This window comes from Dromiciops gliroides, chromosome 1 (assembly GCF_019393635.1).
Source record: "Dromiciops gliroides isolate mDroGli1 chromosome 1, mDroGli1.pri, whole genome shotgun sequence".
Lineage (NCBI taxonomy): Eukaryota > Metazoa > Chordata > Mammalia > Microbiotheria > Microbiotheriidae > Dromiciops > Dromiciops gliroides.
The window spans coordinates 118,410,643-118,424,615 of NC_057861.1; the positions used below are offsets into that span (position 1 = coordinate 118,410,643).

Here is a 13,973-nt window from a genome sequence, read left to right on the forward strand (position 1 = left end):
CACCTTCCAGAACAACCCAGAAGTATGGATGCTGACAGTGACTATCAGAAATGGAAGGAGATAAAGAGGGAACTCTGTGATCCTTTAGCTTCTGATGGCAATCTACAATACAATATTCTTTCTTCTTTCCAACCTTCCTGCTTTTTTGTTGCTTTAATTTCATTGGTAAAGGGAATTACCAATTCTGGGACACCCTCTACCAAAGCCGACCAACACTTGCTCTGCAGTGTCTTTTCTTAGAGCATTTCCTGGGGGCACTAAGAGGTTAAATGACTTGCCCAGGGTCACCCAGTCATTATGCATCAGACACAGGACTTGATCTCAATTTTTCTGAGTCTAACTCTCTAAGAACCACTCCATCATGGCAGGCAAAAAAATTTCATGGAAAGAACAGTGGAGTTTGTATCAGAAGGACCTGGGATCCCATGCCAAGTTTGACACTTGCTAATAGTGTAATCATTGAACCTATCTGAGCTTCAGTGATGTCATCTATAAAATGGGGAAAATAATAACTACCTTACAGTATTGTTATTAGGAGCAAATGACATAATGCATGTGAAGTGCTTTGCTAACTATAAAAGGCCACGTAAATTAATATAAGCTATTATTATTAAATTTTTATTGCTTTGGCATAGAGGCAAATGGAAAATGACTACAACCAAGAATATAGGAGAACACTTCTATGTGTCACAGAGAGGATAAAAAACATGCAACATAGTTCTTCACTGAATTAGAAAGATTACCTCTGGTCCTATTCATCTCGGGAGCATCCTACCAACCACCAACATCTGGCAACAGAACAGTGGATGGATTCGATACAACTTGGATCTAATAGTGGTTCTGCTACTTACTACCCTTGTGATATTGGGCAAATCATTTTATTTCTCTGGGCCTCAGTTTCTTCATCTATAAAATGAGGGGGTTATACCTGATGATTTCAGAATTCTTTTTTCTGTGTCCTGTGATCACTCTTTACTTATGAAATGAGAGGAAAACGCTTTGATGACAAGATCACTGATTGGTAATATCATTGTTCAGATGTAAAAACTGAAAAGGAAAAAACATTAGTGCTAGAAACATAAGGTAACCTAATTCAATCCCCTCAAATTCTGAAGTTGATTTTACACACACACACACACACACACACACACACACACACACACACACACTCAACCTAAATGGAAAGTCCTATAATTAGGGTCTTAAAAATTGACTTCAGAAGAAGATGAGGAAGATGAAACTTAAAAGCATTTAGGGGGAGAGGGGAGAGAAAGATGGCTGGCTAAGTGCTCAATAGGAGTCAACATTGTGACTTTTAATGAAAATCTGAGCTGCTTTTTAAGAAAATTATAAACCCTGGAAGATCTAACCCCTTTATGCCTTGGGGAGTGACTGTAGATGGGTTGATATTGATCCCTCAGTTGCCCATTACATGTAGAACTGGTTCCAGCAAAGTTTCACTTCCTACTCCAACAATCTCACCATCTTCCAAGACCACTGAATGTATATTCCCTCTCAGCACCTCCTACACCTGCTTTACAGTTTTGCAATGATATAAAAAAGCACCTCTATCATTGCTCCTGCAATGAATAGCTCCACTCACCTCCCCTAAAACTTGTCAAACCAAAATATCCTCCCTGGTCACCATTCTCTTATATGTGTAAGATCTTCCTATGAAAATGTAAGCTCCATGAGAGCAGTGACTGTCTTCAATTTTGTATTTATATCCCTAGTACTTAATGCAATGCTTGGCACATAGTAAGTGTTTAATAAGTGCTTATTCATACATTCATTCAATATGATGGAGATGATAGATACACTCTACACTTTGGTGAAATGACCTCATCTGGAATACTATATTTAGTTCTGATGGCATGTTTTAAGAGCCTATGGTTTTAAGAGTATATGAATAAGGCTCACTATATCATAGACAATAATTCATGACAAGTGTATTAGAGAGGTACAAGATGAAGTACTATGAGATTCAAAGGAGAAGATGATTACAGAGTGATGGGGGAATTGAGGAAGGCTTAGTGAAGAAGGTGGCACATAGACTGAGCTTTAATAGACACAAAAAAATTCAACAGGCTAAAAGGATAAGGGAGGACATTTCTGGTATAAGGAACAGCCTGTGGAGTCACAGAGGGAGGAACATGCACTGATCATGGTGAGGAGAAAAAGAGTTGTTTAATCTGGCTGCCATGCTGAATGTCTGAAGGGAACTCATGAGATAAGGCTGGAAAGGTAGACCAGTATTCAATCATACAAGGTCTTCAAAATTAATCTTAGGAGTTTATACTTTGTTTGTTAGACTGTGGCAAACCAATGCAGATTACTTATCAGTAGAGTGACTGTGGATGAGGAAGATTAAGCCTGGCAGCTATGTGAAGTATGGACTAAATAGAGGGGAGAATGAGAATGCAGATGATTAGACCCACAAGGAGGCTATTCAAGTAGGACCTAAGGTTAGCTGTTGGAAGTGGAAGGAGATGGACAAATGGATATGAGAAATGGTATAGGCATGGATTTAACAGCATTTAGTAATGGATTGGATATGAGAATTGAAGGCAAAGGTAAAAAACAATAACAACAAAGTTTTATACATCAGATATGGTATAGTGATATCACAAATAGAAATAGTGAAGTAAAAGGACGACCAGGTTTTGGGGAATAGGTAATAATCTTGGCTTAGAGTATGATAGAGATGCCCTGTAGAATGATGTCTTCTGGACATTAGAAGAAAGTTAAGAAATGAAGATTTAGGAATCACCTTCATAGCGGAAGTTGTTGAAGGTGTAGAAGTGACTAAATGTTTAATGATGGTAAGAATATTTCTGTCATGTAGCGGGCACAGAAGAACAACTGCATGGGATTGAACCGAAATAATGAATAGTAAGGAAGCTGATGCATCAGGCATAGCCATTCTTTTCAGGATATTTGTCAGTGAAGGTAGAGGAAAGAGGACTGTAGTTAGATGGGATAAAAGCATCCAGGGAAAGCATTTCAATGAAGGGGAGATATATGAATGCTTTTGGCAGTTGAGAATGAGCTGTTGGAGGGGAAGAAAGTGAAAGGGCAAGAGGTTGAGGGAATGATGCTGGATTAAAATTATGGAGGAAGGAATGGGATCAAGGGAAAATGGAAAAGATTAGTTGTAATGCAGAGTGCAGATGTCTTTTCTTCTGTGACAGATGATGAGCAGTTTTGCGGAATGCAGAAGAGGACTGTGGAAATTCCTGTGATATAGCTTCAGTTTCTCATTGAAGTAGTTGTGTTGTCCTTCATTCTCTTTTTTTTTTTGTGAGGCAATTGGGGTTAAGTGACTTGCCCAAGGTCACACAGCTAGTTAAGTGTCAAGCATCTGAGGCCGGATTTGAACTCAGGTCCTCCTGAATCCAGGGTTGGTGCTTTATCCACTGCACCACCTAGCTGCCCTCCTTCATTCTCAAAGAGGACCATGACAGATGTCATGACTTGAAATGAATTGGACTTATGTGAGGAAGGACTGTACAAAGTCACCAGCCTCACTCTTTCCTCCAGAGCCATCTGGGTCCAATGGCAAGATATACATCAGGATGACTGGAGATGGCCCTGGATGTTTTAAAGCAACTGGACTTGCACAGGGTCACACAACTAGTAAGTGCCTGAGGTGAGGTTTGAACTCAGGTCCTCCAAACTTCAAGGCCAGTGCTCTATCCACTGCACCACCTAGCTGACCCTCTCATTAAAGTAGAAGGCTAAGAATGTGGGGTTTGAACACTAGAAGAGGGTCAGGGTTGGCACAGTTACCATGGGGAAGGAGATAGGTAGGAAGTTAAGAGTAAAGTTAAGGCATGGCTGAACACCAGCAAGAGTTCAGCTCAAGGAATACACCATAAGTTGGAAGTAAGAGGAATAAGCTCCATTTCAAGTTTTTAACCTGATGGTAGCCAATTGATCAATCATCCAAGCAAGTATTGACTATCTGTGCTAGGTGCTGGAGATACAAAGACAAAAGTGAAAGATCTTAATTTCAAGTTTTCATTCTACAAATACTTATAGAGATATGTCCAAAATAGTTGAAAAGTGATGGGGATGGGGAATAAGGAGCGCTAGCAGCTGATAAGATAGGAAAAGGTGGTGCTCAGTTGAGTTTTTCGGACAGCAGATTGAATGCAGTGCCAGAGAAGTCATATGGTAGGGATTAGCCAGTAAGTTTTTACAATATGGTTTCACTCTTTTTTTTAATTTTGTGAATTTCCAGAACTCCAGATTTTCTAATTTAAGGACATAAAAATGCATTTGAAATAGCCAGATAATTAAGCAATGCCTTTAATCTCATAAATTTATGTAATAAAAATAGAGCTCCAAAAATATTCCCTGTTGACAAAGATGGCTTTCTGAAAACAGTTAAATATCAGTGTTTTTTAAACATCTGGGACTTTGCTGCCCATATGCCACATAGTAGCTTTTAATTTCTTTTTTTTTAATCAGAGAACCCTCCTTGAGAAGATACTTGCCCACAACCTCTGCTACCACAAAGAAGAAGCGGATTACAGATACAGCATAGAGCTTCACCTCGGCATAGATTTCTTTTCCCCTCTTGTCTGTGATTTGTGAGTTGCTGGGACAATGATGTGAGGCCCTCAAGTCTAGCTCTCAACTGTTATGCATGGTACTGGTCTTTATTTGGCTGCATCTGCAGGAGTTTTACACTATAAGGTTGACAGGAGCAGGATTCTTAATGCTATTTAACACCACACTGACAGCATCACCTCTTCTCAGAATTACTATTCAGTAGGGAGTCTAATGATGTTTGTGGGTTGGCAAAGGGAAAGACGAACCCAATCTCTCTTGATCTCCCTTCTGTTCTCCACACGGCTGCTGTGATGACATTGCTAGAACACAAATCTGACTATGTCATCCCCTTGCTTAAAAAAAACAAACAAACAAAAAAAACTCTACTTATAGCTATCAATTCGGGAATGCCTAAACAAACTGTGGTATATGATGGTGATGGAATATTTTTGTGACATAAGAAATAACAAGCAAGATTACTTCAGAGAGGCCTAGAAAGTCATGTATGAACTGATGTATAGTGAAGTGAGCAGAACCAAGAGACCATTGTGCACAGAGATAGCAATATTGTTTGATGAAGAACTGTGAATGACTTGACTTTTCTCAACAATACAATGATCCAAGACAATCCCAAAGGACTATTGATGAAACATACTATCTACCTCCAAAGAAGGAACTGATATTGATGGAACAGACTGAAACATGCTATTTTTCACTTTCTTTCATTTTTTTCTTTTAATCAAGTTTTCTTGTACAGCATGACAAATATGGTAATACTTATCATGTATTAGAGTGGTAAAGTGTTAAAAATGAGCTCAATCAATCAACAAGCGTTTATTAAACACCTACTACAGGCCAGGCACTGTTCTGGGCTCTGAGGATATGAATACAAAAAGGAAATAGTTCCTATCCTCAAGGAATTTACATTCTGTTGGGGAAAATGACTTATACACAGATTAGTAATATAAACACAAAGTGAATTATCAGGCAATTACTGATGGAAATTGGTGGAAGAGGAGGCACTATCACCTGCAGAAGAAGGTGCTTGAGCTAATCTTTGAAGTAAACAAAACAATCTAATAGCTAGTGTAAGGAGGTGGTACATTCTAAGGAGGACTGAAGGCAGACAATGAGTACAAATGGAGGCCAAGGGAGGACTGTATATAATGAGCAATTGCTGGACTGTAGAACATGTGAAGGGGAGAAATGTGTAATAGGGGTTGAAAAGTTGGTTGGAATCCAATTGTGAAAGGTTTTGAATATGAAGTTACAAAATGTGTATTTTATGCTGGAGACAACAGGATAAAGTAGAATTTTTCCCCAATTTTTATTTTTTATACATGTATGTATCCTCAGAGCCCAGAACAGTGTCTGGCCTGTAGTAGGTGTTTAATAAACGCTTGTTGATTGATTGAGCTCATTTTTAACACTTTACCACTCTAATACATGATAATATCAACATAGGGATCTACATCTAAATCTACATCTACTACATGATAAAATCAAAATAGGGATTTAGATCTAAAATCTACACCTAAATTTACAAAGTCTACAGATTTTAAAAAAGAACTCTAGATGTCATTATCTTATTAGATGTGCATGAATAGGTCATCTATATACTACAATATAATAAAATAGACATTCAGTAATTGTCTACCGTGTACAGAGGAATGAGGTAGATGCCAAATTTAGAAAAACCCTCAACTCTTAAGAAAAAAATGAAGGCCTTAACGGTCACCAATCAAGCTTTCATAATCACCACAATTCAAAGGCTTCTGAAGAAATATGTGAGAAGTGAAGAGGTAGCTAAAACAACATATGAGAAAGTACCTGATGACTTTAGACCAGAGCTCAAAATATAAGACAAAGAGGTTTCTAATGAGGGACAGAATACATCTAATAAGAAATAGTAAAAATGTATTTGCCAACAGTCTTGCAAATGTAATAAGAAGGACTTTAATACAAAAAGGAAAAAGTGATAGGAGAAACTGTCCATATCTTTAGTCTGAGAACTAGATACATTATAGGTAGAAAACAGCTATAATTATAGGATGAAGAGCCGTAAAGACAACCAGAGGTTCATTAGAGGCAAAATCTTAGAAGCCAGTAAGAAAACTTATAATATCAAATCTATCTACAATTTCATAAAGTATGGGTAACAACCAACTTAATCTAAACATATTATCTCCAAGAAGGCAAATTAAACCATATAGATATCATTGAAGAAATGGAATGAGATACATAATTGGACTATAGCTATAAAAGTGTGTGTATAAATTTATACATATATATACATATACACATATATATGTATATATACACACTTTATGAAGGGAGAAGGAAGGAGGGAGGGAAGGAAAGAAGGAGAGGAGATTAGAAGAGAGAAGAGGAGAGGAAAAGAGGAGAAGGAGGAGGAGAATTCATTTACTAGGTTTTACCATTACCATAAATGTTACACTTTCCTCATTAGAAACTTTGATATTCCCCATCATATTATAACTTCCTATAATTTCACTTCTCCTTATGGTTCACCCCTCCTAAACCTGTTTTTGCCTTCTTTCATCATGGTATCTAATTCCTCTAATCCTTGGTACTTTTCAGATCCATTATCTGAATTAACTTTCCTCCTTCTCCAATTTCAAACCAATAGTTGGTCATTTCAACTCAACACTATTTTCTGCTCTTAAATCTCTTGCTTCCTTGCCCTATCATTGCTCTTGCCTAGCCTTGATCCTGGATTACTACCATCATCTACTTACCCATTCCTACTCAAGAACTGCTAAATACAGCTAGAGGAAGTCTCACATCCATGTTTACTGAGTACATTGTTATTAACATACTCATTAAAGTTATATGTTAAATGAAGTTATCATAGTACCTACTTAGTCAAGTGCTATATAAATATTATCACATTTGATCCTCACAACAACTCTGGGAGGTAGGTACTATCATTATCCCTACTTTACAGCTGAGAAAACTGAGGCAGATAGAGATTAAGTGACTTGCCCAGGGTCACATAGCTAGAATATATCTGAGGCTAAATCTGAACTTGGCTCTTCTTGAACACATGCCCAGAACTCCATGTACTTAAATCCAATTCACATTCTTCTAAAACAAAGGACAAGCAACAACTACACTACCTAGTTTCCTAGGTAACATTACAAATTCTTGTTATCCAACTTCAACTACAACTGCAGCAAGGCAATCTCTTGATTTCTCCGTAATTGATTATTTATCTCAATCCCCACAGAAGCAATTTCAAAACTTCTCTTCCATCTTCAAGTATCCCTCATCTCCCCTTCTGCCCTCCCTCTTATTTGAGGACCTCTTCTCTTATTTTACTGAGAAAAGTGAGATCCTTCAATATAAGCTTCATCTTCTTCGCTTTTCTTAATCTCAAAATCCCTTTATAACATCTCCCATGGTCCTCCTTTCCCTTAATAACGGACAAAGAAGAAGTCCTTCTCCTTGCCAAGGCCAACCCTTATACAGAGTTGACCTCATCCTCTCCTCTCCTGTCCTCTTCTGTTCTCTCTCTCCCTCCCTCCCTCAATCTCTCTCTCTCTCTCTCTCTCTCTCTCTCTCTCTCTCTCTCTCTCTCTCTCTCTCTCTCTCTCTCTCTGACTCCCAGACCTATATATGAAATCCTAGCCTATCTCTACTGATAAATACAAACGTATCATCGACTACTTCTGAAAGAAATGGGCTGTTCCGCCAACCTCCTCCAAAGATTTTCAACCCAAGGCTGGATGACCATTTTCTGGATAAATGATAAAGAAGATTCTAGTACAGGTATTTATTGATCAGAATAAATCACCTCTGTCCTTTTAAAACCCTGAGATTGTATAATTCCATACTGCCTTTCTTTTATTAATTATGATTATAGTGGGAGATAAAGTAGCAATACAGATAGCTATAATACACAATATTAGATACCCAAAGATCCAAAATCAAGTGCTATGTGGGACATGAAGGAAAAGATTGTTAACAACTGGGGAATTAAGAAGGACATCCTGGAGCAAGTGGTATCCACATAGATCTTTAAGGAATGGGTAGGAATTCAACAGAGGAAGATTGGGAAGAGTATTTCAGTGGTGGAGAAAAGCATGAGCAAAGTTATGGAGGTGTGAGTGTAGCACATATTTGGAGGGAAGGAATAGTCAGGTACAGCTGAACTACATTTAGGATCTGTGGTGGCAGCAAAACGAAATGTCTGGAAATAGAATCATCATTTTAGAGATGGAAGGGTCCTTCAAGGTCATCTAGTCCAATCCTCTCATTTTACAATTGAGGAAACTATATCCTGAAAGTCCTCTGTGTCTTCAAACACTGAATTTACCCCTTGATGTAAAAAGAGAAATGAAACTGGAGGATTCTGGTTGAAAGGTGCTACAGTGCAAAGACAAGAAAGAAGAGGTGCTTCAAAGGAAAGAAGAGGGGTGTAAATTAGATAAAGCATCCTGGCTTTCTACTTATTTCCAGTTGCTGTGATCAGTATCCAATATGTGTTGGGTTTTAAAGAACAAGAGGAGAGAGGGGCTGAGGGAAAGAAAGAACTCAGTAGACTTTGAAATACAAAAAACAAGAAAGAAATGAGAGTGGCTGAGTTGTTTATTTGTCTTTAAATATGGCATCGGGGGCTGGGGTGGGGCAGGTAAGGGAGATGACAGAGACCCAGCACTCAAGGAGCAATCAAATTCAGGCTTTGTTTCTGATTCCTTGATGATTTGTTTTATGACCTGGGACAAGTGAGCTGGGATTCCTCATTAATGATGACACCAACATTTTCCACTCTTCCATCTGTATAAGCTTAATGTGTTGAAAACCACTTTGGGCTGCCACATTTCATTCTTCCCTGGAAGCCCAAAGCATTGCTTCCATTCAAGAGGGGATACAGGATTAGAGGTCATCGTGCATTTCCAAATAATGTTGTATGGGCAGGTGGGCAGGTGGAAAGGGGTAGAGTGGTTACCACAGCATGAGATCCTTGCCATAGGATGCACACAACTGAAAGCTACATGACAGAGAAATGCAGAAGCACAGTACCCCAATGACATCTCCTTGGCCTCATTCAAGTTACCTTCCTCTTATGTACTGCAGGAAAGGAAAAGAATCCCCACTAACTTCCCACAAAACTTCTTTACCTAAAGTAAAACTTTATTTAGTAGATGCAGGACCACTTTGTACAAGTCTTTTCTTTCCACCATATTAGTGAGCTATAAGATTAATGATAATATTCTAATGTATTTGTCATCTCATTCATATCTAACATTACTACCAACGATGTGGATTGTAACCTATTCATGTCTGCTGAGCCTGGGAGATTCCTATCCATTTTCTCCTATGAGTATATCAACGAGTGTACCAGGGGCCTTCCATATATTTTCTCGACACTGGTATCCACAAATACCAATGGAACACACAAAATATCCATGCCCTCTCTAACACTCAATACAGGACCAGCTGCTCTTCGTCTCTGATTTTATATTTCTCTGATCACATTCTTCACACTCGCAATGCTGTTTCAATAAATGACTTATTGTAAGCTTAGGGGAAATATAATGAGCCCTCAGGTCCTCATGGTTCCCTCCTTTGCTATTGAAAAGAATTTATGTTAGACGAAAAAGCTTGTAACAATCAGAGCCCCCATGTCGGGAAATTGCTAACATTTAGACAATGGTTTAGCTTTCTGCCTAAATTTCTACTTATAGCTATCTCTAATTAACCCCTGGACTCCTATGGTTGAGGCAAATTCAAATTATCAGAAATGTTTGGACACAGAAGGATATATAACCATGTTTCTGTATAGATAGGCACCAGGAGGCAAAGTTGAGGAAAGGGCAGATCTTTCCTTGGAAATTCCAGTGGTCCTTTAGGAGGTGAGTACAACTGCTAACATCAAGCTGAGTCTTCTGTTCTGAGATAACTGTAGGACAAGTAGCCCTATTCCATATACCCCCTTCTTTTCTACAACTCAGCCTTTTGTTCCCTTTCTCCTTTCTTTGGTTGGCCAAGGTCTGCTTATTCTTGGCAGCTCAGCTCTGAATGTTCCCATTCCTTTCTCACTATTTCCAGACTCTCAAAACTCCTCTCCCTACTGGGATCTCTATCCCCTGATATGTTATAGAAGACATATAGGACTTGACCAAGCTTTCTCAGCCAATCAGAACACTCTTCCTATGGAATATCCACGTAGATAACATGGACCTTTTTTTTCTGCACTTAATCTAAAGTATTTTTTAAAATTAATTTATTTCTGTTACATGTAAAGATAGTTCTCAACTTTTGTTTATACAAGTTTTCCAATTTCAGATTTTTCTCCCTCCCTCCCCTCCTTCCTCCCTCCCCTAGACAGCAGGTAATCTGATATAGGTTATATATATACACACATAATAACATTAATCCTATTTCTGCATTAGTCATGTTATAAGAGAAAAAATCAGAGCAATGATGAAAAACCTCAAAATAGAAAAAAACAACAGCACCAAAACCAAAAGAAATGGTATGGTTCATTCACCATCTATACTCCGCAGTTCTTTTTTTTTTTTTCTTGGATTTGGAGATTCTCTTCTATCATGAGTTCTCCAGAACTCTTCTGTACCATTGCGTTGGTGAGAAGAATATAATCCATCACAGTAGATCAACACTCAATGTTGATGATACTGTGTACAATGTTCTTCTGGTTCTGCTCATCTCATTCATCATCAGCTCATGCAAGACCCTCCAGGTTTCTCTGAACTCCTCCTGCTCATCATTTCTTACAGCACCATAGTATTCCATTGTATTCATATACCACAGCTTGTCCAGACATTCCCCAATTGATGGGCACCCCCTCAACTTCCAGTTCCTTGCCACCACATAAAGAGCAGCTATAAATATTTTGTATATGTGGGTCCCTCTCCCCTTTCCATGATCTCTTTGGGAAAAAGACCCAAAAGTGGTATTGCTGGGTCAAAGGGTATGCATAGCTTTATCGCCCTTTGGGCATAATTCCAAATTGCTCTCCAGAATGGTTTGGATCAGTTCCTAGCTCCACCAACAATGCATTAGTGTTCCAATTTTCCCACAGCTTCTCCAACATTTATTATTTTCCTTTTTGGTCATTTTAGCCAATCTGATAGGTGTCAGGTGGTACCTCAGAGTTGTTTTAATTTGCATCTCTTTCAATAGTGATTTAGATCATTTTTTCATATGGGAATAGATAGCTTTGGTTTCTTCATCAGAAAACTGCCTGTTCATATCCTTTGACCATTTCTCAATTGGGGAATGACTTGGAATCATAAATTTGATTTAGTTCCCTATATATTTTATTATTTTTTAATTTTTTTGTGACACAATTGGGGTTAAGTGACTTGCCTAGGGTCACACAGCTAGTAAGTGTTAAGTGTCTGAGGAGAGATTTGAACTCAGGTACTCAGGTCCTCCTGACTCCAGGGCCGGTGCTCTATCCACTGCACCACCTAGCTGCCCCGCCTATATATTTTAGAGATGAGGCCTTTATCAGAAGTACTGGCCTCAAAAATTGTTTCCCAGCTTTCTGCCTCCCTTCTAATTTTGGATGCATTGCTTCTGTTTGTACAGAAATTTTTTAATTTAATGTAATCAAAATCATCCATTTTGCATTTTATAATATACTCTATCTCTTGTTTGGTCATGAACTGTTTTCCTTTCCAAAGATCTGATAGGTAGACTATTCCTTTCTCTCCTAATTTACCTATGGTATCACCTCTTATGTCTAAATCATGTATCCATTTTGACCTTATTTTAGTATAAGGTGTAAGATGTTGGTCTATGCCTAATTTCTGCCATACTATCTTCCAGTTTTCCCAGCAGTTTTTGTCAAATACTGAGTTCCTATCCCAGAAGATGGAGTCTTTGGGTTTATCAAACACTACATTACTAGTGTCATTTACTACTGCATTTCCTGTGCCTAGCCTATTCCATTGATCCACCACTCTATTTTTTAGCCAGTACCAGATAGTTTTGATGACTGCCACTTTATAATAAAGCTCCAGGTTTGGTACCACTAACCCACCTTCCTTTGAGTTTTTTTTTCATTATTTCCCTGGATATTCTTGATTTTTTGTTTTTCCAGATGAATTTTGTTATTATTTTTTCTAGCTCTATAAAATAATTTTTAGGTAGTCTGATTGGTATGGCACTGAATAAGTAAATTAATTTAGGTACCATTGTAATTTTTATTATATTAGCTCTGCCTATCCATGAGCAATTGAGATCTTTCCAATTATTTAGATCTGATTTAATTTGTGTGAAGAGTGTTTGGTAGTTGTGTTCATAGAGTTCCTGGGTTTGTCTTGGCAAATAGACTCCCAAGTATTTTATATTACTTACCATTACTTTAAATGGAATTTCTCTTTCTATCTCTTGCTGCTGGACTTTGTTGGTCATGTATAGAAATGCTGATGATTTATGTGGATTTATTTTATATCCTGCTACTTTACTAAAGTTGTTAATTGTTTCAAGTAATTTTTGAGTTGATTCTCTAGGATTCTTTAAGTATACCATCATATCATCTGCAAAGAGTGATAGTTTTGTTTCCTCCTTGCCTATTCTAATTCCTTTAATTCCTTTCTCTTCTCTGACTGCTAAAGCTAACATTTCTAGGACAATATTAAATAATAGGGGTGATAATGGACATCCCTGTTTCACCCCTGATCTTATTGGGAAGGCCTCTAATTTATCTCCATTGCATATAATACTTGCTGATGGCTTTAGGTAGATACTGTTTATTATTTTAAGGAAAGCTCCCACCTATTCCTAAATTCTCTAGTGTTTTTATTAGGAATGGGTGCTGTATTTTGTCAAAAGCTTTCTCTGCATCTATTGAGAAAATCATATGATTTTGGTTGGTTTTCTTATTGATGTGGTTGATTATGTTAATAGTTTTCCTAATGTTGAACCAGCCCAGCATTCCTGGTATAAATCTCACCTGGTCATAGTGTATTATCCTGGTGATCACTTGCTGTAATCTCCTTGCTAATATCTTATTTAAGATTTTAGCATCAATATTCATTAGGGAAATTAGTCTATAATTTTCTTTCTCTGTTCTTCCTTTGCCTGGTTTTGGTATCACCACCATATTTGTGTCATAAAACGAATTTGGTAGAACTCCTTCACCTATTTTTCCAAACAATTTGTATAATATTGGAATTACTTATTCTTTAAATGTTTGGTAAAATTCATCCGTAAACCCATCTGGCCCTGGGGATTTTTTCTTAGGGAATTCATTAATGGCTTGTTCAATTTCTTTTTCTAATATGGGTTTATTTAAGGATTTTATTTCCTCTTCAGTTAACCTGGCAGTTTGTATTTTTGTAAATATTCATCCATTTCATTTAGATTGTCAAATTTATTGGCATAGAGTTGGGCAAAATAATTCCTAATTATTGATTTAA

The 13,973-nt window shown here is 37.7% G+C and overlaps 1 protein-coding gene across 1 annotated transcript in view; it reads right to left on the reverse strand.

Moving 5' to 3' along the window:
• Positions 1–9,467, reverse strand: part of SLC30A8 (solute carrier family 30 member 8) — a 33,321-nt gene extending 23,854 nt beyond the window's left edge. The window contains 2 exon segments of the mRNA XM_043991880.1: positions 4,500–4,631; positions 9,341–9,467. Coding sequence (XP_043847815.1) covers positions 4,500–4,631; positions 9,341–9,467 — 259 coding nt within the window.
• Between the last annotated feature and the right edge of the window lie 4,506 nt (positions 9,468–13,973).